Raw genomic sequence first — 27,158 nt, forward strand, 5'->3', positions numbered from 1 at the left:
GACAGCATCAGTTGACATATTTGTTGTTTATTTGAGAACATTATATTTAACCTATTACCAGGCAGCACTTTGCAATTATTTTATTTTCCTGTTTGTATAATGCTACAACAAGCAAATTTAGGTTTTGCATTTTGTTCCCATACTGTACCGAAAATGAACTGAACCATGACCTCAAAACCGAGGTACGTACCGAACTGTGATTTTTGTGTATCGTTACACCCCTACTGTTGAGTCTGTCTAGTGCAGAATTGCAGTCAGAGGCCAGCAGGGATTTGCCAGTTCTTGGCTCCTTGTATAGTTGACTGCAGTGACCCTGTATTCACATACGAAATGAAAACATAAAGGAGTGGCCGACACACAGTGTACATTCAGACATACTGTTGCACACACATCAGCCTCAGTGGCCGCAGAGACCGATGCACAAAGGGACCCCTGGGGGTTTAATCCAACCATCTAACACCCCTATGTGAAAAGGGGATAAAGAGGGCCCATTTCTCCACCAGGGCAGCACAATTTGGTGGCTCCTTTGACACGCCACAGCCCTGCTGTTTGTGTTTTTGTCAGGCAGAGTGCTCTCTATGCTTTGGTAGAAAATCTGCACTCTTCCAGACACACTGGTGAAATGCGATTTCGGTAATCCGAGAGTGTAAGCTTCGCTGTACAAATGGGCACAAGGGACTCTATGTGTCTGTGCGGGTCAGAAATGCCAGCAGAAAGCTGTACGTCTGTCTGTGCGAGTGATAAGAGGCAGCGAGCGAGGAGCAGAGGCACAGAGGTGAGAGCACAATATCACAGAGGGAATATTATGCTTGATTTTCCTCACTTTATAGCATCCATTCTTTTTTCTAGCAGTAAATAAAAGCTGTGTTTTTTTAAATAGGTCAGTGCAAGTTTTCTGGCACTAGTCTTGGGATCAGATCTAGCCCATGGAGCATCATAATAAGGCCATCTACACTTTTAGAACTTATTAAAACAGATGGGCAAACCTTTCTTTTTTGCCTAATTTGAATTCACAGAAATAGAGCTCTCTGTTCTCGCAGCAAGAAGGTCCATGGTTCAAAGCCCACCTGTCCTCTAATCTCCCTGTATGTCTGGAGTTGCATGAGGGCAGGTGTCTGGTGGGAAACTTGTACTAAAGCACCACGTGGATACATACTTGAGACACTATGGTGACTTCAAGCAAAACAGAGCAACCAAAAGCACAAATGTTTCACATAATTTGGTACTTTCAGTTCCCTGAATTATTTGGAATATTAATTTTCACTGACAAGGAAAACATTTGCACTGACAGGGCAAACATTTCAGGTAAATTTTAATAGAGCATTGGAAGAATCATTAAGGTTAGACCATCTTAGGCCCTAGCCGGAGCATCTATAATGCATAGTGTAAGTCTGTTTGGGGCGTGTCCTCTGACACAACAGCTGTTTATGTGGCACAAACTATGAAAACCAGAGTGTTGGATGTAAAGAAGAAGGAGAAGGAGGTCACTCATCTGTCATGGGCGTGTTGTGGCATAACATAAAATGAAACAGTCAGTGTGTCACCTGCCACTGCTTTTAAGACTTAAATGCGCAAATTCATTGTGCATTACTAGGAACAGAAACCCTAGTAATGTCTCTTGCAATGGGACATTTCTGAAATGTCCCATTGCATTGTGCAGATTGAGGAGCTGCCATTGGGAACGGGAATGGTCCCGGGCTGAAGGACCATAATGCACCGGCCACTTAGAGTGGATCCGCTGCAGACCACTGCTGCCTGACATTTCTATACAGTTTATTGTTATAATCATTTTTGTTTTTTTCTACCAACGGGATTTTTCAGAAACCCTCTCACTCAGAAGTGAGAGGGTTTCTGAAAAGGGAATGATTTTGCACAGACAAATGTGTACAGAATAGGCAAAAATAAAACAAAATGTTGACAGTGTAATGACTGCTATGACAGTTGGATTAACACTGGCTGGGTTCACTGCTATGTGCAAATATTGTTCACTGACCAGCATGCATAAATTGAATTTATTGAAGGACTGAAAGTCCACATCAAAATGTATCACTTACAGCACTGTCAACAGTAAGGTAAACACTGTTCATATTTATGCTATGTTTCACTCTGATGCATATGAGTATGTTCTTTTTCTATTGAGGTTGCAGTGTGTGATCAGTGTTTGCAATCTGTTTTTGTATCTAACAACAGGTTGTTATGCACCTTAATGATGTATTGTCTCCATTCCATGTTTTAATTTCAAACCATGTTCATAGCATAGACCCCCTGTGAAAGCTGAATAACCCTGTGTTTGTCTTCCTGATGCCCAGATAGCCCCAGACGAAATGTGGGATAAAAATGTATTTGAGTTTTAGGCAGATGGACTAGTATATAAATGCTGTGAACCCACTGGCCATTACAACAAACTAAAATGCGTTACAACAATTTAAAAAAAATGATGTGCCATTTTTGCAGAGTTTGTAGGGCAAACAATTTTTATATAAGAAAATATATTCTTAATTGTTTTCAATGAGAGTGAAGGGGTTTTTTGTTTGTTTGTTTTGCATTCTGCTGTTGCATTTGAGCACCACATTTTTCTGCTCTGTGTCTCACAATTTCAGTTTTTTTTTTTTCAGTGAATACCACCAGGCCTGGAAAAAAAAAACCCTTGGGAAAACAATGAAACTGCAAAAAATATCAACCAAACATCAGCTTGTACATGGGTATTTTCATACTTATTGCAATTTGAGCATCAGTTCCCAAACACTTACTGAGTGTTGTTAGAAGGAAAGGTGATGTAACACAGTGGTAAACATACCACTGTCCCAGCTTTTTTGAAATGTATTGCAGGCATCCATTTCAAAATTAGCAAATATTTGCACAAAAACAATAAAGTTTATCAGTTTGAACATTAAATATCTTCTCTTTGTGGTCTATTCAATTGGATATAGGTTGAAGAGGATTTGTACATCATTGTATTCTGTTTATATTTACATTTTAACAACGTCCCAACTTCCTTGGAATTGGGGTTGTACCACATTATAGGTCTATCATAAATATTCCAAAAAGGTATAGATTATTGCCACTTTGTACAAGAGTCAAAAATAAAAAGTTATTTAAATTTCAGGATAAAGTGATGCAAATCATTGGTTGATTAAATAGGACTGCAAGGAGGATGAGCTGGCACACTGTGCTAAGTTTAGTAAATGCATTATGTGGTAACATATAGCAGGTAAAATAAGTATTGAACACGTCATCATTTTCTCAGTAAATATATTTCTAAAGCTGCTACTTACATGAATTCACCAGATGCAGGCAACAATTCAAGTAATCCACACATACAAAGAAATCAACCCATAGATGTCCATAAAGTATGTGTACAACCCCTGGCAAAAATTATGGAATCACCGGCCTCGGAGGATGTTCATTCAGTTGTTTAATTTTGTAGAAAAAAAGCAGCTCACAGACATGACACAAAACTAAAGTCATTTCAAATGGCAACTTTCTGGCTTTAAGAAACACTATAAGAAATCAAGAAAAAAAATTGTGGCAGTCAGTAACGGTTACTTTTTTAGACCAAGCAGAGGGAAAAAAATATGGACTCACTCAATTCTGAGGAATAAATTATGGAATCACCCTGTAAATTTCCATCCCCAAAACTAACATCTGCATCAATTCAGATCTGCTCGATAGTCTGCATTTAAAAAGGAGTGATCACACCTTGGAGAGCTGTTGCACCAAGTGGACTGACATGAATCATGGCTCCAACACGAGAGATGTCAATTGAAACAAAGGAGAGGATTATCAAACTCTTAAAAGAGGGTAAATCATCACACAATGTTGCAAAAGATGTTGGTTGTTCACAGTCAGCTGTGTCTAAACTCTGGGCCAAATACAAACAACATGGGAAGGTTGTTAAAGGCAAACATACTGGTAGACCAAGGAAGACATCAAAACGTCAAGACAGAAAACTTAAAGCAATATGTCTCAAAAATCGAAAATGCACAACAAAACAAATGAGGAACGAATGGGAGGAAACTGGAGTCAACGTCTGTGACCGAACTGTAAGAAACTGCCTAAAGGAAATGGGATTTACATACAGAAAAGCTAAACGAAAGCCATCATTAACACCTAAACAGAAAAAAACAAGGTTACAATGGGCTAAGGAAAAGCAATCGTGGACTGTAGATGACTGGATGAAAGTCATATTCAGTGATGAATCTCGAATCTGCATTGGGCAAGGTGATGATGCTGGAAGTTTTGTTTGGTGCCGTTCCAATGAGATTTATAAAGATGACTACATGTAAATTTCCACAGTCACTGATGATATGGGGCTGAATGTCAGGTAAAGGCACTGGGGAGATGGCTGTCATTACATCATCAATAAATGCACAAGTTTACATTGATATTTTGGACACTTTTCTGATCCCATCAATTGAAGGGATGGTGGGGATGATGAAATAATTTTTCAAGATGATAATGCATCTTGCCATAGAGCAAAAACTGTGAAAACATTCCTTGCAAAAAGACACATAGGGTCAATGTAATGGCCTGCAAATAGTCCCGATCTTAATCCAATTGAAAATCTTTGGTGGAAATTGAAGAAAATGGTCCATGACAAGGCTCCAACCTGCAAAGCTGATCTGGCAACAGCAATCAGAGAAAGTTGGAGCCAGACTGATGAAGAGTACTGTTTGTCACTCATTAAGTCCATGCCTCAGAGACTGCAAGCTGTTATAAAAGCCAGAGGTGGTGCAACAAAATACTAGTGATGTGTTGGAGCGTTCTTTTGTTTTTCATGATTCCATAATTTTTTCCTCAGAATTGAGTGATTCCATATTTTTTCCATCTGCTTGGTCTAAAAAAGTAACCGTTACTGACTGCCACAATTTTTTTTCCTGATTTCTTATATTGTTTCTTAAAGCCAGAAAGTTGCCATTTGAAATTACTTTAGTTTTGTGTCATGTCTGTGATCTGCTTTTTTTCTACAAAATTAAACAACTGAATGAACATCCTCTGGGGCCGGTGATTCCATAATTTTTGCCCGGGGTTGTAATAATGTGAAATGACACAGAAAAAAGTATTAAACCCCTGAAGAAAGGGAGGTGTAAAAAGGCATGGAAAGCCAAGACTGATGGCCTATAAAAAGGTGTCTCATTACCAAGGTGTCACACAAGACACATCTTATGATGGGGAAAAGCAAAGAACTCTCTCAAGATCTTTGCAACCTTGTTGTTGCAAAGCATACGGATGGCATTGGTTACAGAAGGATATCTAAACTTCTACATGTTCCAGTGGGCACTGTTGGAGCCATAATCTGGAAGTGGAAAGAACATCATTTCACTATCAACCTGTCACAGCCAGGTGCTCCTCGCAAGAGTTGTCCAAGAGCCAAGAACCGCTTCAGAAAGACCTGGAATTAGCAGGTATAATTGTTTCAAGGAAAACAATAAGTAATGCACTCAACCACCATCGCTGCATGCACACTCACCACACAAGGTTCCACTGGTGAAGAAAAAGCTATTTTAAAGTTTGCTGCACAACATTTAGACAAGCCTGAGAAATACTGGGAGAATATAGTCTGGTCAGATGAGACCAACATTTAACTATTGGATGCCATACTACACACCCCATAAACGGCACAGCACATCACCCCAAAAACACCATACAGAGACATTCTTGACAAAAAAAAATAGAGCAGCAATTATAGATATGTGGAGTTGGAGATGTGCCAGCAGATGTGGACATGAATGAGATGAGTGAATTGCTTCTCATTCATGTCATTTCATGACTGTATGTCTGTGACCGTGGGTCATTTACAGAGGAACAGAATGGATCATATTTGTATTGCTCGCTTGATAAATGTGGTGTTTTTATATGGTGTGTGATTTTAATTTTTTTAGAATACTTCCATGTCCTTCCTGATATGAGGCAGATTCCTGCAGCTTTCAAAGAACAGCTCTATAGCTCAGTGATAAAGTTGATGACTGGTAATTAGAGCTTCTGGATGGTGCTGGTTCACGTCCAGTGGGTGGTGTATTTTTCTCTCTTTTTTTAAAAATTATTCCACATAAGCGGCGCGATGTGGTTCCACAGGTACCGGCTGGTTTTTATTTTTTATTTATACCACAAAGCGACACCATGTCCTGCACCTGGCACTGTTCCTGCTCGAACGACACCAGCGTGTGCATGACCTCTTGCACCGGGTTTATGCATGCCTGCCCGCTGGCGTGATGTTTCGTGCATGATGTTTCATGCGCAATGTTTCGTACGCTAATTTCGAAATGTTACACGTGATTTTTCGTCCAAACGCCGTCCGAACTTTGCACTATGTGTGACGGGGCCATGAGCAATGCATATGACTAGTTTCTTCACACAGGAGGCATCTTGAAGCTGTCATTACCAACAAAAGCTTTTATATTAAGTATTAAATAATTTCAGTAAGCGTGGTCAATACATTTCCCCTGTGTCATTCCATTTTATTATGCATAAGTTAATATCTGTACTTCTTTGTCTTGGTTTCTTTTCATCTATGGGTTACTTGGGTTGTTACTGACATATGGTGAAAATTTCACATCAGTAGCACCTTTAGAAATGAGGTAATGTGTTCAATACCAGGGATGAGCGAGTACACCACTATCTGTATCTGTATCTGTTCATCCATCTAAATTATCTCTATCCATATCTGTACTCTGAGTGGGCGAAGCCTAAACTGGAAGTAGGCTTGGTTTACCCGGAAATGAGTAAGGCTTAAATCAGTACATTATTTTATTGATTGATGAATTGATCAGAAGTTGCTATATTTATTTTTGATTTGAAAACTATTTGCAGAACAGCCTCAAAATTGAGATTCAAATCAATGTTTCTGGATCACAAAAGTAAGAGAATTATTTACAGAAAACGTTTTTATGAACTCAGAATATGGATATTCTTAAGTGTATGAATGAATATTTACAAAGCAGCCTCAGAACTGAAATTCAATGTTTTTGATCACAATAGTAAAGGAACTATTTTACAGAACAAGTTTTTTTTATGAACTCAGAACATGAATATTCTTAAGTGTTTGGATGAATAACAGAACAGCCTCAGAATTGACATTCAATGTAAGTAGGAAATTATGAACTACTAAATATGTATGAACAAGAGTTGTCATACTCAACACAACTTTCTTTTTTAATTTTTTGTTTTAATTTTATGATCAAATTGTGTTTTTTCCAGTTATTTATTTAGTTTTACTATCTAACATTCTTGGCGTTTTTTTTCCACACAAAGTTAAACAATGTTGATTAAAGTGTATGTGTGTGCGTGTGTGTGACTGAGTGACTGTGTGAGAGGGAGAGAGAGAGGTTGTTCGACTGAACAATTTATTTTTATGAACTGCAGTGAGAAAGTATCAGATACTACATGCAGCCATATTCAATAAAAAAAAAAAAATATAGGCTACTTTGTGTGTTCAGCTATATGTGTGCATGTGTGTAAGTGGTCTGTAAGCCTCTTTATTTTTTAATGATCTGTGTGAACTTGGTGTCATGCAAACATCCAGTGATGGCAAACAGGGAAATAATGTCAGCTTGGTTCACTGTATTCTTCTCAAAAGCACCACGTTCAGTACGAGCAAAGTTTTCCAACTGACTTTATATCACCAACAAAATTAAGAGCAAACAAACGGCTAAAAAAAAACAAAAAAACAAAAAAAACCCAACAGACCAGACTAAAGGCAGTGACCAAAGTGACGAGCCATTTTCAGCTCTGTCTTGTCAAATGCACCGCATATGATACGAAACAAGCTCACCAAGTAATTTTAAATATCATACAAACCGAAATAGAGCAGCCAAACTGACAACAACTGAAGACAGCAACGTGAGGAAGTGTCAAGCCAAGCACAGTGAGAGTCTGTGTGTGTGCGAGAGGCTGCACAGAGAGAGACGTGTCTGTGTAGCGAGGGTGGGCACTGTGTGTGACTGGCCAGTCACAGAGCGTAACTCATCAAAAATGCTTTATCTGTCCTGGATACTCGTCTGAAACGAGTACCCGGCTCAACCCTACTCAATGCTTGTATGAATTGGTGCTGCCATGACGAAAATGTGGTGCTTTTCGTAACAATATAACAAACCAATAGATTAATGTATACACCAGCTTGTGTGGTCAGAGGTCAAGGAAAAACGGTGTGGAAAAACACCTTTATTTTGTATATCTCAACAACCAAACAAGCCAAGATGGATGATCTGAGGCATATATTAATCTTCAAAATATATATGACTGATTGGTATAGATGACTGCATAATGAAGTCACACAGACATCCAATGATGAAGTCATACACTGTCAAAAACATCATGTACATTTATATCATGGTGTATAGAACGTGCAGGGTAGGCATCAGCTCACTGATGCCTTTAATTTAGTTATTTTAGTTCAGTTATTTTAGTCACACTCCAGCTATACAGTTAGACAGACACAAATTCTAAATACTTCCCCGGCAACGATTTAGAATTGATCTCTCTTAATTTGCATGGTGATATGACACACAGTCCTTTAAGGCGTACCTTTTCTTCTGAGACTAACCATTGGGAGATTATAGTTAGGTTTTTCCAAGAAAGGCTTATTAGTTTGTTTATTTTTCTGTGGCACCCAGAGGCAGAGCAGAAAAAAAAAAATCACTTGACACCTTGCCTTAAATCATAGAAAAGCGCAGCAGCCTGCTGGGTGCGCTGGATAGAAAACATCGGAATGTTGGTGATTGTAAGAGTTATTTCAGTGTAGTCCCCACTCTTCTTGTGTGCCTGGCCTCAGAGAGAATATGACTTGTCCATCTGGTTTTTCTATTAATCTCACCTACACAAAAAGACATTCCAGGTTTCTGTGCAACGCCAACCACTACAAAGGTAAAGTTCTGCCCGACACCAAAGATACAGTGCCTCGGGAAGTGATATGCAGTATAGTTGCTGAAATGATATAAACTGTCACTCACTCTGACAAGCATCTGAGGGAATGGTCCTCGGGAGTTTTCAGGCACATTGATAGGTGGGATGACCCAGTCTCTCTTCTGTCTCCTCAGCCCGTTTACAGACAAGCTCCTCTGATGTTTGCGAGGAAACTTGATAACTCTGGGTTGGGAGTCCCAGGCTCTTGACAGCATTTCTTCAATACCAACCTATAAAAAAGGAAAAAAAAAAATCATATCAAGTTTCATCTTACTATCCAAAATCTTGCCTGAAATATCAAGCGTATAAAGTGATTTTGCTGCAAGAGGCTCAGAAATGAATCTCCAAAGTGTTGCAGAATTGCGGGTTTTCACCTGTGCTCAAATTGAAACTAAAATACTGGCTGTCACGCCAACAATAAATCTATTACAGGAAAGTGATGGAGCCACAGACACACAAACACACACACACACACACATGAAAATAAATATTTTTTTCTGAATGCAGCTGCCTCACATTTCATTAGGCATGTGACAGAATACCTGAGCCTTCTTCAGTCCAAGGCGTCAATGAAGAGAAGAGAATGAGACCTCCCCCAAAGAGGTGCTGCATCCCAGCAAAGGTTTCTCATGCCTACAAAATTATTTCTGCATGTTTGGGTGTCTGGTTAAGCCAAGTCTGTCTACACAGCATGGGCTTTGATGATGTGCCGACCAAAATGTCATACAGTAACGGTTAATTACAAACATAGACATGAACAGCTCTGCAATGCAGTCAGAAAAAGTATCTCTAATCCAAGTTGTTTCTTGAAGTGAAATTTTATTGATTATTTATTTTTACAAAATAGGGTAAACAAACAATTTATTTTTATTTATTTTTTATATGTCTCAAATTCCATTTAGTGCAGCACTGTAGTAGTAAAACTAGAACACAGATTTGTATTGTTTAAAAGACACTGATAAAAGACATATATATGTATGTGTGTGGGTGTGATGCTTACAAAAAGCTCTAGTTTTGATCCCATCAACACCGTATTTATTGTGCTTATAGCTTGGGCTCATTATGGGCAACCATGCTGTCTCTATAAATAGCTAAACTGCCAACCCATATGTGGGCAAAGAAGTGGCGCATGGGCAAGACCCCACATGACCTGGTTGGGAAGAACATGTCCCCATTTTGGAGTTACTGAATATAGCTAACAGACATTGTATCAGGATTACTTTTGTTTTTGTTAAAGCATACAGTATCTTTGAGGACAAGGCGGTGGTTTTCTTGGTGAAAGCGGGGGGGCTTTGACAGGGTATTAAAATAATGACCAGATTATTGCCTCAGTGATGGCTGCTAGGGTTCGAGTGGAGTGGCACTAATTTCAGGTAAGCTATGTTGCCTACTATCACGTTAATTAAAATACACTCAGCGGAAATACTGGAAGACAAAGGTCTTACATGATCCGTTTGGACAATTAACCAAAAACAAGCCATATAATGACAGTTGTAATAAAATGCTCAAAAATACTCCTGCTAAAGTTAGCCACTTGATAGCTACTTCTAAAAGATGATGTGTTTAAAACATGTGAACCACAATCTGAAAATAAAGATGAAATATGTATATATAGTCACTCATCACTCATCTTCAACTCCTTATCCGGGATCGGGTCGCGGGGGCAACAACTCCAGCAGGGGACCCCAGACTTCCATTTCCTGGCCACATTGACACCCTCTGACTGGGGGATCCCAAGGCATTCCCAGGCCAATGTGGAGATATAATCTCTTCACCTAGAATCTCTTCCCTGGGGACTCCTCCCAGATGGACATGCCTGGAACATCTCCCTAGGGAGGCACCCAGGAGGCATCCTTACCAGATTCCCAACCCACTTCAGTTGCCTCCTTTCAACGTGGAGCAGCAGCTTTACTCTGAGCTCTCCACGGATGACCGAGGTTCTCACCCTATCTCTAAGGGAGACACCAGCCACCCTTCTAAGGAAGCCCATTTTGGCTGCTTGTATCCGTAATATAGTTCTTTCAGTCATGGCCCAACCCTCATGACCATAAGTGAGAGTAGGAACGAAGATTGACCAGTAGATAGAGAGCTTTGCCTTTTGGCTCAGCTCCCTTTTCATCACAACAATACAGTTGTTGTGACAAAAAGGGAGGAAATGGAAAGATACCGCTCCTACATAAATATATAAATATAAAAACTTCTTCTTCTGTGTGTTATTGACAGATCGTAAACCAGCTTGAGAGGTGCATCTTGCCATCTGCTGTATCAGAGTGCAGGGAATCATGGCATTAATTATTCTAAGTCAAAGCAATACCAAACGTGAAACAATAAAATGATAAATAAAATACACTATTAGAACACAGCACATTTGATCATTTTAATCATGCAGCACTTAGAGAAGACTGACTTAATACAAATGTTGACTAATGACTGAACATTGGGCTGAGTTACAACTGCAAAACTTAATTATTTGACCATCTACATTGAACATATAAAGAACTTTTCCTGGTTTAAAAAATCTATATAAAAGATAAGTGTTGTTTGGCTGGAAAACTTATAAATTGGGAACTGCTGGATGTAGAAAAAAGTTTAGTCCACCGTTGGAATTAGTGCATCAATGCAGTGGTTTTAGGCAATACCTAAAACCACTGCATTGATATTGATATTGACTGCATACCTCAGCCAAGGAAAAACACTTACAACTTGGTAACTACAGGACATAAAAAAAAATCTAAGCAGAGAGTGCAAACGCATATTTATTCTTCATCCAGGTAACTGTGCAAGTACTTCTATATTATTCTGTCTTCTGCCTGTTTTTGCCATCTCTCCTTCCCTCTTCTCCCTGTTAGCATCTTCATTTTTCTTACAAGTGTTATCTTTATCAGCACTTTTCACTGCCATGGTCACTCTTGTCATGATTTCTTTACTGGTTTGTGTCTCACTCTTTTAATTTTTTTTTTTTTTTTTTTTTTTTAGGAAAACAAAAGGAGCAGCAATTCACCGCTGCCATATTAAAAATGGTATATTTTTAAGGTTATGAGGTGGCTGTGATTCATACCGGAGTAGTCATTCAGACAAAAAAAAAAAAAAAAAAAATCTGCAGTGGAATGGGAGCAGCTTTCATTTATCATAAGTCCAGATGGTGCCACAGATGTTAATCAACAATAGTTTTGACACTTAAAGTCACTTCAAAATATGTTACAGGATCAGCTGATTATTTTCTCAAATAAAATTGAAAAAGAATGGTTGAACATTTCAAATTCCATTTTGCATTTGCTCACTGATGCAGGAAATGAAACTTTAACCAATGCATTTTCTTAAAAATTGCACCATATGCAAAAAAAGGGTTTGCAAACAACTAACACAAACCAAACATATATATATATATACACTCAACAAAAATATAAACGCAACACTTTTGGTTTTGCTCCCATTTTGTATGAGATGAACTCAAAGATCTAAAACTTTTTCCACATACACGATATCACCATTTCCCTCAAATATTGTTCACAAACCAGTCTAAATCTGTGATAGTGAGCACTTCTCCTTTGCTGAGATAATCCATCCCACCTCACAGGTGTGCCATATCAGGATGCTGATTAGACACCATGATTAGTGCACAGGTGTGCCTTAGACTGCCCACAATAAAAGGCCACTCTGAAAGGTGCAGTTTTATCACACAGCACAATGCCACAGATGTCGCAAGATTTGAGGGAGCGTGCAGTTGGCATGCTGACAGCAGGAATGTCAACCAGAGCTGTTGCTCGTGTATTGAATGTTCATGTCTCTACCATAAGCCGTCTCCAAAGTCGTTTCAGAGAATTTGGCAGTACATCCAGCCAGCCTCACAACCGCAGACCACGTGTAACCACACCAGCCCAGGACCTCCACATCCAGCATGTTCACCTCCAAGATCGTCTGAGACCAGCCACTCGGACAGCTGCTGGAACAATCGGTTTGCATAACCAAAGAATTTTTGCACAAACTGTCAGAAACTGTCTCAGGGAAGCTCATCTGCTTGCTCGTCATCCTCATCGGGGTCTCGACCTGACTCCAGTTCGTCGTCGTAACCGACTTGCGTGGGCAAATGCTCACATTCGTTGGCGTTTGGCACGTTGGAGAGGTGTTCTCTTCACGGATGATGCGAAGGAGATGTGTTGCACTGCATGAGGCAAATGGTGGTCACACCAGATACTGACTGGTATCCCCCCCACAATAAAACAAAACTGCACCTTTCAAAGTGGCCTTTTATTGTGGGCAGTCTAAGGCACACCTGTGCACTAATCATGGTGTCTAATCAGCATCCTGATATGGCACACCTGTGAAGTGGGATGGATTATCTCAGCAAAGGAGAAGTGCTCACTATCACAGATTTAGACTGGTTTGTGAACAATATTTGAGGGAAATGGTGATATCGTGTATGTGGAAAAAGTTTTAGATCTTGAGTTCATCTCATACAAAATGGGAGCAAAACCAAAAGTGTTGCGTTTATATTTTTGTTGAGTATATGTCTGTGTGTGTGTGTGTGTGTGTATTTATTAGGTGAATTAAGGGTTAGGTATTCCGTGTAAATGTTTTTTGATCCGCTATACTGTCCTCCTGCGTAAGATGGTTGTACTGCTGTAATCCAACTAATCCTATTGTTGTGGCAGCGCCCCACAAACATGCACACAGATACTGGCATTGTGCCACTGTCACCTGAAGCAGAGCTGAAATCCTCCTACTCATCCCACCTGGAACACACATAACAGTGACAAAGACAAAGACACACAGGTGTGCACGTGTGCAGCCACTGTGCCAAACAAATGGCAGTGGTTTGTCCTATCAATATACACCTGTTTGCCTTTGAGAAAGGCACCATACAACTAAGCTGGAGTAGACAATGTATAGTTTGCCTTTTTTGTTTTAACGCTTCTTACGTTTACAGCTTAGAAGATTGGACTGGGAGCTCATTATATGTCTCTGGACTGGCAGGCCGGCAGATTTAATTGGGAAAAGGACACAGTAGGGGAAGAAAAGCAACCAGGTGAATGGAAACAGCAACTAGGGAAACAGATGTGCTTCCCAGATAAGATAACCCTGGTTCCAGCTCTACCCATCCAAACCAATCACAGGTACCAACCAGCGTGCCAGTCCTTCCACTGGCAGGATGTGGAATTAGTCAGCGTTTGTGGCCCAGTGTGTATGTACTGTATTTGCAGGTGTTTATAAAAGGCATTTAAAACAATGAAGCATTTGAAAAAAAAACACAGCTGTGCTCGCTGTGACAGATGAAGATAAATCCTGAATAATTAAGAAAGCAAATGGGCTGTTATGAATATAGACATACTGTACATACTTGTGTCATCATCTACACCAGGGGTGGGCAACTTGTTCCAGAAAGGGCCAAGAGGGTGCAGGTTTTCTTTGCAGCCAGTGACTCCACCAGGTGATTTCACTGATTAATATCACTTTGAGCAGATGGAATCAGTTAATCAATTAATTTTTTTTTAACCTCTTGGCCCTTTCTGGAACAGGTTGCCCATCCCTGATCTACACTCAGTCTATTCTTTTTCTGAAATGATTGAGGATTGACATACTATCGTCAAAATGGTGAGAAGACCATGCAGACCGTTGAGGCTGGTAGCGCATTTGGTTTTGACACAGTGCACCACTGTGAATTTTGGCGGGGCTTCTTTATCTTATGTTGCTGTTAAAGATTGTCTGGACATTATAACTGACATAAAAAGGGAGAGTGACTGTCTTGCGGGATAGAGGCAGAGTTTCTGAATTCTTTGCACCGAAGTATTGGGCTTGTCATAGATGTGGCTCTGGCTGCCGCTCTGTTCTAAACTTGCATGGACTGGGTGTTGAGTAAGGGTCAAAAGCTCACTGATGACTTGGCAGATATGCTGACATCCACTGAATGAGTTATGCAACTGGCACACCATGATGATTTAGCCCGCGTATGGTGACAGCCCTGTCTCCATTCAGCGGCCCGGGTTGGTACTGCACGGTATGGTGCGGGTCAGAATAGTTACGCCTTGCTTGGTTTGCATTTCCACCACCGGCAGAAACCTTTTGTTTGGCAGGCGGAGCACGTAAATGTTGACAAGCACGTCATCAAGAGTGCAAACACTATCACACAGCCTCTCCCCTCCACACGAAGGCCAAACAGAGTAATTAAACATTTTTTTTATATTAAATAAGTTAGATTTTTGTCTTGGTGGATCATGGGATTTATTTTCATTCTGAAGAATCGACTGATGCCTATGATAAACACTGACGTGAATGAGGCACTGTGACGCTTTCAACTTTTAAAATAAGTTAATTTTCTTATTGTGGCACAAAGCGCTAGTGTTCTCTGGTTCAGGCTGAGAAATGCACAAAACACAGAGGGACTTCTTTTAAAATGCTACATTTCTTCAGCCATGACAAGGAACTAAAGTATTTTCTGACATCATTTTCCAAAATCAGGATGCTTCATCTGCATACGTTTCCGTCAGGCTGTGATGATGAATCCAACTGAAACGAACAGGTAAGATTAAAGGATTATTAACTGAGTATGAGGTCTGTAAGGGGAAATATCAGAGCAAGGTGTGAGTATGGACAGAGTGCCAGCGAGATCCGTGCGAAAAACACAGAGGAACAGACTGAGCAAATGAGGTTGATAATATTATTATATGGCTATTATATACATAAACACGCAAACTTGCAGTATCACCTGAATATGCTACTGACGGTGTTGAGCTCGTTCACTTTCTTCTCTTCCTTAAAAATCTTGCTAACAGGTGGTCCGGTCGTTAGCTGGGAAGCTTTCAATATGTGTGTTTTTTTTCCGATGATGTTTAGATATTTATGGAGTACGTTGATATCCGACTTGGTTTTTTCTAATCGTGTTTTTAGCTTCCGGATTTGTAACGAAAATATGCATTGTGGACCGATTGTCATGGAAACCGGTCTGATATTTTCCCATATAAGACTGGTTTCCATGGTAATCAGCCAATCAGAGCATGTAACGTCACAGCAATCTAATAATAAGACTTTATACTTACTCAGATTGATTGTAATATTTGAAACAGTCTGAACTGTTTGCATGAGGACTGCAGCTTTCAGTTATTGAGCCAATCAATGGACAGCATCAATGGACATATTTCGACTTATGAGTAATTTATAAGAAACGTGTGTTAACAATTGCATAATTTACCTACAACTTGTGGCCTGTGTATGCAGGACATGTGAGACATGTGCTGGCATGCATCGACAATATTGTGCATGCCCAAAACTTTTCAATGTACTCACCATATTACGACAAATACCAGCGTGCTTCAATGTGATCTTAACTTACACGAAACTTACCTATAACTTATTAGACCTACGCCAGCATATTCAGCGTATTTTTCATTTTCCAGCATGCACTGGTGAAATCGTCAAGGTGTGACAGACCTGATAAGGGTATTATCTTGACAGTGTACAGTGTGGAACACATGGCACAAACACTTTTGTGGTGTGTCCTATGCCTTTCTGCTATTAATTAAAAACTACATTTTGATCTACTTGTTTTAGCCATGTTTATGGGGTCATTAACGAGGTTAAATGAAGGTAACAAGGAGAGAAAATAGGAGAGAGATATCAAATAAAACCAAAAATACTGAAGACAGACAAGGCAAAGACAACAATAGAAAGATCCTTCAGTCTAAGACTGATCGTGGATATCAGTGCACCAGCTGCTGCGACAGATGATGACAGACAGATTGTTTACATTCCGACAACAGTAGAGTTACAAAGAAAAGAAAAAATCAATGAGACAAGTTCTTCACAGTATGTTAAATGTTTGCTTTTTTCTTGTATGAATGTTAATGTGCAATATGTGCATGTGCAGTTATACAAACTGCACAGGGGTCGAGATGTACGTAAAACAAGCAGCTCCGTATGCTTGCTCCTATCCAAGCCTGGGTGCACATCCACAAAAAACCCATTCTTCAGATCTGCAGCTTCTACGTCTGCAATACAATAAAAGTGCATGCTCTCATTGCACACTCTGTTCACTATACATCTGTTGTTGTTGGAATGCCAGAATTCTATAGCCCCTCTCCAAAAAAACAAACAAGCAGTAAAAGAATTTTCATTGGGCTTCTTCACTTTTTCTTGGCATCACAGGAGGTTTGGGATCCACCGGTTGATTTGACTTTTCTAAAGCAACTTCAGCCTTACAAGAAGGGGTCATGGCTGTCCTTAAACCAGGGGCATTCTGTTTGTGTGTGCCACCACAGCAGTTTGGTTTTATACCACATCAAGGATCAAATCATGCAGCATTCACATGAACATACCTTAGGGCCCCATCACACATAAAACAATCTACATCAATTAGCGCACAAAGGAGGAATTGCATGCCAAAACTAGGAATTGCATGCCAATTCTGAAAAATCAGAGCTGCCTCCAATGCCTCGTACACCTATTGCTACAACTATTTGCACACACCTGCGACTGAAAGGCAGAGTGTACCCTGTGAGAGCCAATTCGATCTCTCTCACAGCAGATGACGGCCAAATTCCAGGTGACACATGAGAACATTTAACACCGCTCATGTGGCACTTACAAAATGTGTGGCCATTCATGCTGTTTGCATGAAAACAGTCAGCAGACAATCACTTTTGAGCTGGATGTGAAATTTGTCTAAGTGCCTCCATGACTGTGAAGTTGCCAAGTACACATGCTTCTTATTCATGTCATTTCATGACTGTATGTCTGTGACCATGGGTCATCTACAGAGGAACAGATGGTTCATACTTGTCCACTTGATAAGAGGGATTCAATAAAATGTGGTGTTTTTAATGGTGTGTGGTTTTATTTTTTTAAATACGTCCATCTCCTTGTTGATTTCAGGCATTTTTCCGCACCTTTTACAGTCCAGTGATGGTAGCACAGCGGTAAAGTTTCTGGCTGTCAATCAGAGCTTTTGTAAATTGCAGGTTCGAATCCCGTGGGTGGCATGTATTTTTTTTTTCACAGCAGCTGTGCAATGTGGTTACATATGCTCCAACTGCTCACATTGTGTTCCCGCTGCAACAGTTTCGTGCGTGCTCGTTCATGACACCGTCGCATGCACGAAACTGTCATGGTTCGATCATATGAGCTGTTCTGCCGTAAGTCGGCCTGATTTGTACTTATTCATACTATGTGTGAATGGGCCCTTATTTAGGAAAAACAAAAGCTTTGAAAAAAAGGGAAGAAGTGAGATAATTAGGTACGGCAAACACTGCAAAAGTACAAGATTAGAAGAAAGGGTGGATCTGAAGTGATGAGAAAACATGAATATGTAGGTGCGAGAATGATGAAAATGGGAATAAATACATGGGAAGGGAAAGAATGGAAATGGAGGATGAAACACAGGGTAAAGGAAGAGCTGAAGGTAACAGGTTTGAGTAGGGAGGAAGTTCTAAACAGAACAATACAAAGTCCACCATGCACATCGACCCCAAGTAGAAGAAAACAAAGAGGAACAAGAGGGACTCCCCATGTCCCCATTAGTGCAATTTGTATGTGATGTGAAGATGTGCACTTTTATTTTAGTCCTTATGTCCTGTTTAAGGTGATGCATTCTTTAGAACTAGCAGCAGGCAGCAGAGGAATACACAGGAAGCATGAGGCACCACACTGTGTTTCCTGCATGGCCCTTTGGCATTATAGCAGTTTACAGTCTCTGCATGGAACAATTTTTAGGCTATTCCACCAAAACCTCTTCAAGAGAGAAGCTGGTAAATTCCACACAGCAATACTCAAACCCTGTGAACAGCTGCATGACACCATCATACTGTCCACACAGGACATCCATTCTGTTTCCCAGTTATGGACTTAATGAACCAAGCATTTACACTGAGTGGCCACCTCATTAGGTACACCTTTTCAGCGGCCTATGAAAGAAGACAATGAATCTGTCTAAAACTAGATTAAAGGTGAGAGGTGACAGAGCATTTGCAGTGGCTGCCTCCAGGCTCTGGAATAGTCTCCCATTTCATATTAGATCATCCCTGTCCCTAGAGACTTTTAAAGCCTCTTTAAAAACCTATTTCATTTCTCTGGCATTTCCGAAATGAGTGATTACATTTCTGTTTCACCTTAGTAATTCTTCTGCTTTTCCTGTTGCTTAAGGCTGAAAAATTCTACCTTATTTGTAGTCTTTCAGCCCCCTGCTTCTGTATTTTTTTTAATTAATTAATTTATTTATTTTTAATGTGCAAGGTGCAGCTCTGTGCAGAGGTGGAAATGGGAGTCCATCCTGGACACCAGCATGGACTCCCAAAAATTTCCTCTATATTTGTCTATTGTGTCGATAGCATGGCCCAAGCAGAGGGCCGCCCCTTTGAATCTGGTCTGCTTGAGGTTTCTTCCTCAATATCATCAGAGGGAGTTTTTTCTAACCACTGTTGCCGCATGCTTGCTCTAGGGGTTTGGTAAGGTTAGACCTTACTTATGCGTTGCACCTGAGGCAGCTTTGTTGTGATTTGGCGCTATGTAAATAAAATAAATTAAATTAAATTAAATCTAATTAAATTATTTCCTACTACTTTTTACTCTTTATTTTACTTTGTCCTTTAGTTTTTTTATTGCCTGTTGTAATTTTATTGTTATTTTTAATTCATTTATTTACGATTTTGGGTTAATTTGGTGCCTATTTTTTAATTATGTGCAGCACCTTAGTCGACTGCTGTGGTTTTAAACGTGCTTTAGAAATAAAGGTTGAGTTGAGTTGAGAGAGTTGAGAATCAGCCAATCATGTGGGAGAAACTCAGTGCACTCTGACTTATAGACATGGTCAAGCAGATCTGCTGATGTCCAAAACCAATCACCAGAAGGGGGAGCAAAGTTGATTTAAGTGACTCTGAAGTTTGCAGGGTTATTGGTGCCAGATGGACTGATTAGAGTTTTCTACAAACTGCTGATCCACTGTGTTTTAACACGTAACATCACCAGGGGCTACAAAGAAGAGTCCAAAAAAGAAAGAAACATCCAGTGGCCGGCAGTTCTCCAGGCAAAAATCCTTTGTTTATGGCAAATAACAGCCCAACTGGTTTGAGCTGAATGAAACACACTAGTAACATAAAAAAGCACTTGTTACAACCAAACTATGCAGAAAATCACCTCTGAACCAAGCAGAAACCTCCGGTGATGATAAATGAAACCAGAACTTGCACTTTCCTGAATGGCCACTTGAGACTGGCTTCAAAAAAGAGTCAGTTTCCACAGACCCTCAATGTTAAAATGTGTAACTTTACAGCTGAAATAAAGATGTTTACAGCTTGTTACAAAAACAGTTTTGGTCTCTATAGATGGTTTCCCCATTCGCGACAACTGCACAAGGTTTTATACCTCACCCTCTGCTCCGCCACTGAGCGAAGCAACGATGATGACAGACCAGCGCGAGAGCGTTCTCGTAGCCCATCCAGCTCTTTTTTTTTTTTTGACCGCAAACAGGAAGTACACTGTCATCACCGCAAACAGGAAGTTCAAACAGGAAGTACAAAGGAAGCAATATGCTTGACAGAGGTGCATGATAGGAGAACTTTTTTCCCGGAAATGCATAGAAACGGCGTTACCTGGTTACGTGTGTTGCTCCATTTGCTTGGCAGTTGTCACGCGGGACACCAGCAAAAGTCTGGCGTAGGAATACACTGAGTGAGCCGTATTACCACTGTAACTGTATAGCTTCAATCAACAAAGTAGTTCAGATAAATTACTAAGCCAGTTTTGCGCATGTAAGTTTGCATGTGCGGCAAGCTAGCTAACACTTCTGGTTCACAGGTCAATGCATACAAACTCGCTGCCGGCGCCATTCACGCTGGTAAGAAGACTGTTTTTGAAGAAACATAACAGCTTAAAGAGCTGAAAGAAGTTACACTGTGGACAGAAAACGGTATGAAAACATTTCTAAAGTCAGTAGTTGTACCATGTAGGAACCATTCTATGACAAGTCACTTCCAGTGTTTGTAAACAAAGTAGCAAAATTATCAGGCTATGAACACTATATTAATTAACCGTTCACGTACTAATTAAAAGGCAACAGAATAATAATAAAACCACCCGCTGGACCTACATTCAGGTTAGTAATGTTTTTGTCTGACAGTCATCTGTTAGTAATCTATTCATGTGTCATATAAGTCTTCTCAGTGTTGAACTATCCCATGAATCCGCCTGAAATCTGACTATCTAATGGATCAGCTTCTTAAAAGTGGTCAGCGGTAATTAGTCATTTATAATCAAATTTGTGAATTAGGGATAAATAATATATATTGTTGTGACACTGATTATACGAGGTCTATTAGAAAAGTATCCGACCTTATTATTTTTTTCAAAAACCATATGGATTTGAATCATGTGTGATTACATCAGACATGCTTGAACCCTCGTGGGCATGCGAGAGTTTTTTCACGCCTGTCGGTTACGTCATTCGCCTGTGGGCAGTCTTTGAGTGAGGAGTGGCCCACCCTCTCGTCGTTTTTTTCATTGTTTAGGAATGGCTCAGAGACTGCTGCTTTGTTTGATCAAAATTTTTTCAAAGCTGTAAGGCACAACTGAGTGGACACCATTCGATAAATTCAGCTGGTTTTCGGTAAAAATTTTAACGGCTGATGAGAGATTTTGGTCTGGTAGTGTCGCCGTAAGGACGGCCCACGGCGCCCGATGGCGATCTGCGCTTCGAGGCGGCAGCGTCTCGCCGTTTCAAGTTGAAAACTTCCACATTTCAGGCTCTGTTGACCCAGGAAGTCGTCAGAGAACAGAGAGCTTTCAGAAGAAGTCGGCATGAGGAGTTTATTCGGACATTCCATTGTTAACGGACATTTTGTAATGAAAGAACGTGCGGGCAGAGTCGCATGTCGGGCCGGACCCGACCGCGGGGAACAGTGGAATGTCCGCATAAAGTCCTCATGCCGGCCTCTTCTGAATCTTCTCTGTTCTCTCACGACGTCCTGGGTGAATTAAGCCTTAAATTAGGATGTTTTCAGGTCGAAACAGGCCGATGACGGCGCCTGGAAGCGCTGCAGGACGTCCCGCTCTGTGGGAAGTCCTTACAGCGACAGAAACACCCCATAATCTCTCATCAGCCATTAAACTTTTCACCGAAAACCAGCTTAATTTCTCAAATAGTATCCACTCGGATATTCCTGATAGGTCCAGAAAAAATTTTGATAAAGCAACGCGCGCTGTCTGGAGCAGCGTGTGAAACAAAGGAATTCAGCCGAGAGGGCGGGACCACATCTCACTCAAGGCCTGCCCACAGGGAAATGATGTCACCGACACGCGTGAAAAAACTCACGCATGCGCACGAGGGTTCAAGCATGATTGTTGGAATCGCACGTCATTCAAATCCATATAGTTAAAAAAAAATAAAAGGGTCGGTTTATTGTCTAATAGACCTCGTAGATCTTGAAGAAACAATATAATTTCTATGATATATAGAAATAGTATGAACTGTTGTAATTTGTCGCTTATTCATAACAGCAGGTCCTAATGAACATTTTACAAATAGAAATCTTGTGAACTGTTACTAATTTGTTGCTTATTTCTAATTAGAGGTCCTGTAATGAATATTTCTACATTGTACAGATCATAAGTATATAGTTTCAATAAATTAAAAATGATGCTTGCTGATTGCTTTATATTGTCATTAAATATCAGTATATTTATAATTGCAATATGTTGTACATGTTGTCAGTGCCACATACGTCAGGAGGATAAATATCTTTTGCTGTGTAAACATTACTTTTTTAATGAAATCATCAACCCCTGAAGAAAATTATTAAAATAATATTGGTCAATTGAATCTTCAATTTTTAGAGTATTTCAATCAAACAACTTCAGTATTTTTCGATAGAGAAAAACACTGCTCGGTCTAAGGGCCCTGTCCCACTGGTGTTTAGGAGGATTTGCGGATGGAATGCGCACAAAAGTGGCCCACATCCGCCAAACAACCGCAATAACCGTGTAACATTCCTGTATGAGTCGGCCGCATCCGAACACTCCGTGATTATCCACAGAGGCAAGCATGTCCGCAGCCAGGATTTTTGAGCGGCTCAAAAATCCTGCTGCAGATGAGATCCGCATCACTGCCTGAACACATATGGAAGACATACGCAGGACATACACAACCAATGCGCCGCATATCCCCTGTCATCCGCTGATATCCGCAACCGACGGGGTTGGCGCGGCTTGGCGGCGGACCGGGACAGCGTGCAAAACAGATATGACGCGTGCCCAGCACGGCCACATCACGGTTGCAAATGGTATGTCACGCATGCAGACAGAGTGGGAATGGATGAAGCGAGTGCATCACAGCCACTGTGCCCCTCATGGGGGCGCCTCCGCGGTCGCCTTCGCTTCTGTTCCCTGTTATATCCACTTTTCTTCCTCATGTATTCACTGATCCACCCCGGGACATTTGTCATTTCCGCCCACCTTTGTTGCGGACGCTCAGCTTTTGTCTCCTCATTTCATGCGCAAATCCTCCTAAACGCCAGTGGGGCAGGGCCCTAAGGCTTTGCCTTCATTATATTATAACCACTCTGTTTAAGCTATATTAAGCAACAAATTTATGAATAATGGGCATGTTTGCTTTGACTGAGAGCTAATGCCCTCAGTCAAAGTGCCCATTGACAAGCTATTAGCAATGGCAGCTAGCTGATGTAGACTCAGTTGTGTTTGTCCTTTCTGAGCATTTTATTACAAATATCTGAGTTAATATGGCTTGCTGTGTGGTTAATTGCAGAAATGGATCATCTAAGAAGTCTGTGATCCAGTATTTTTGTTGTGTGAAATTTTGCTATTATTCAATTTGTATGTTAGCACAGTTAACACAAATTAGCAGGTAATAATAATAGCTTAGCAACATTAGCTCCATGGTGCCATAGTTACTAAGGCAACATGCAGAAGTCATCCATGATGAAAACCACCAATCAGTCTGCAAAAAATTGCTTTCATCAGATCAAAGTTAAACTGCTAGTGCTGACTTGCTTGAAAACTAGGAGATGTGGGCATGTCCATGCTTCATTTCTCCAACCCAGATTATACCGGTCATGTCCACAGTCTACTTCTTTACGCATTTATGAGTTGGTTGGGTGTTTGGCAGAGTAAAGCACTGTGAATGTAGCGGTATCTTGAGCCACAACATATGACCTTCAAACTTGCACTTTAGAAAATTTTTGTGTGTAATTATGATAGGTTTGTCTAATACATATGTAGTCTATGCTCTGAACAAACAACATGTCAAACCATGAAGCTCTAACACCAGAAGACTACACCAGGTAGCATTACTATCAGAACAGCAAAGTCAGGGAATGGACTCACCAAAACTGCACAATGGAAGATTAGAAATATGGTGTCTGGCCTCCATTTCTTCTGCAAGATTCAGAAGGTTGGGCCAGAAATTTGCAAAAAATACCATGACAGCATCCATTCTGCCTTGTATAAAAAATTTAGTCTGACGGTGTTGGTGTTGTGTTGAGTGATATTATCAGGTCATTATGGACCAAAATATCTGGGAAATGTTTACAGCACTTTGATGAATCTATGCCACAATAAATTAAGGTCAATGGGGCAAAAGGGGTCAAACCCATTAGAAAACAAGGTGAATCTCATAAAGAGGCTAGTGAATGTTTGCCCTTTTCTCCTGAAATAAAAATGTCCTCCAACATCTATTTATGGCAATGAATGCAAATGTGACAAAAATATGTGTAAACATGTTTTTAAACCATATATTTCAGAACTACTTTCTAATGTCCAAGTGATCACTGAATTAATTAATTACTGAATGTTCCTCCAGCTCCACAATGTAAGGAACACAATTATACACTGAAACTACATCACCTGGGCCTTGCAGACTCTGCCAGAGTGGAACATTAACTCAATCAATGTAAATTATTTCCCAGTCTCCATATTGCACTACCAGGAGTGGGCAGAATTTTAATCCCAATGTTACAATTGCTTTACCTACATGAATCTTGGGCCTTTTGTCATAATTAGAAACACAACAGAAGAACAAGCTTAATGGTGTTACACAAGTACTGCAGTAAAAATGGCAATGGTTTTGTCTGTCAAGAAAGGGCAGCTCCATGCTGAAAGTCATAACCTTTTGTACATCTTAACGCTTTGCTAACAAACAAATCCATGTGTCTGATTCTCATAGTGGCATGTGATACTGCAAGATTTGGTATTGATCTGATACCAAGTAAATACAGGGCCAGTATTGCCAATAACAATACAGATACTGATACTTTTCAATAATTAAGGTGGATGCATCATCAAATTGCTAAATCAGAATGAAACTTCATGACCTTTAAGTCTTTTTGTAGTTTTTCCTTAAAACCCAAGACAGAATTTGGGTAAAGTTTATAGGCAAATTGAAAATACTTTATTGTCCTAAGAACAGATTTTGTTCAGAAACAACAGAACAGTAACAAAGCAATTTTCCCCATACATTGTAATGTCTGAAATTTTTTTTTAAATAAAGTGCACAAAATTATCACTCAAATTAACAAATTAAAACAATTTTTTTTTTTCAGTTATTGTATTCAGAAACTACAATACAAAAATTAAACAAACAAACAAAATCTCCCTTCACTGCACTTCTTTTCTGGATTTTTTTTTTTTTCCTGAAATAAGCAAGGTGGACAAAATTATCACTCCACAACAGATGCTATAAAATTAGAAGAGTTTCAAGTAGAATATATCTTTCTAAAAATAAATTTAAATTTCTACTTCAGTGCACTTCGTTTCTGAATGCAGCAGTGCATACAGGAAAGAAATGGAAACTCAAGAATCAATCTCATGACACTGGTATCAATCAATATCAATATCAACATTGGTCCTGATATTAGTGATATTTGGATTTATCTGCCCAACACTAGTTTCTCACATATGTACATGAAAGTATTGCATCTTTAATGTTATTCATGTTACAGTGATGCACGCTAGAGAGAAAATAAGATTATTTACATCATATGTACAGTAGGGTAAAAAAAAGTATTTAGTCAGCCCCTGATTGTGCAAGTTCACCTACTTAGAAAGATGAGAGACGTCTGTAATTTTCAACATAGATACACTTCAACAATGAGAGACACAAAATGAGAAAAAAAAAATCCAGGAAATCACATTGTAGGATTTTTAAATAATTTATTTGTAAATTGTGGTGGAAAATAAATATTTGGTCACCCACAAACAAGCAAGATTTCTGGTTTTCACAGACCTGTAACTTCTTTTTTAGGAAGCTCTTCTGTCCTCCACTTGTTACCTGTATTAATGGCACCTGTTTGAACTCGTTATCTGTATAAGAGGCACCTGTCCACAGCCTCAAACAGTCGGACTCCAAACTCAACCATGGCCAAGACCAAAGAGCTGTCAAAGGACACCAGGAAGAACATTGTAGATGTGCACCAGGCTGGGAAGAGTGAATCTACAATAGTCCAGCAGGTTGGTGTGAATAAATCAACTGTGGGAGCAATTGTAAGAAAATGGAAGACATATAAGACCATTGATCTGAAAAAAAAAGTATGATTTTTAAAATAATTTATTTGTATGTTACTGCTGCAAATAAGTATTTGGACACCTGTAAAAATCAATGTTAATATTTGGTACAGTAGCTTTTGTTTGCAATTACAGAGGTCAAATGTTTCCTATAGTTCTTGACCAAGTTTTTACACACTGCAGCAGGGATTTTGGTCCATTCCTCCACACAGATCTTCTCTAGATCTTTCAGGTTTGGAGTTTCAGCTCCCTCCAAAGATTTTCTATTGAGTTCAGGTCTGGAGACTGGCCAGGCCACTCCAGGACCTTGAAATGCTTCTTACGGAGCTCCTCCTTAGTTACCCTGGCTGTGTGTTTGGGGTCATTGTCATGCTGGAAGACCCAGCCATGACCCATCTTCAATGCTCTTACTGAGGGAAGGAGGTTGTTTGCCAAAATCTCGCAATACATGACACCATCCATCCTCCCTTCAATACGGTGCAGTCGTCCTGTCCCCTTTGTAGAAGAGCACCCCCAGAGTATGATGCTTCCACCCCCATGCTTCACGGTTGGGATGGTTTTCTTGGGGTTGTTTTCATCCTCTAAACATGGCAAGTGGAGTTGATTCCAAAAAGCTCTATTCTGGTCTCATCTGACAACATGACCTTCTGCCATGCCTCCTCTGGATCATCCAGATGGTCACTGGTGAAATTCAGACGGGCCTGGACATGTGCTGGCTTGAGCAGGGAGACCTTGCTGCCCTGCAGGATTTTAAACCATGA

General features: G+C 40.1%; 1 protein-coding gene across 2 annotated transcripts in view; it reads right to left on the reverse strand.

The window, feature by feature from the left end:
* Positions 1-27,158, reverse strand: part of cdh4 (cadherin 4, type 1, R-cadherin (retinal)) — a 1,030,104-nt gene that overhangs the window by 323,717 nt on the left and 679,229 nt on the right. For both annotated transcript variants that reach the window (XM_034167231.1, XM_034167233.1), the window contains exon 5: positions 8,949-9,131. In XM_034167231.1, the coding sequence (XP_034023122.1) occupies positions 8,949-9,131 (183 nt within the window). The remainder of the gene's footprint in view (positions 1-8,948; positions 9,132-27,158) is intronic.

This window comes from Thalassophryne amazonica, chromosome 3, assembly GCF_902500255.1.
Source record: "Thalassophryne amazonica chromosome 3, fThaAma1.1, whole genome shotgun sequence".
NCBI classification, from domain to species: domain Eukaryota; kingdom Metazoa; phylum Chordata; class Actinopteri; order Batrachoidiformes; family Batrachoididae; genus Thalassophryne; species Thalassophryne amazonica.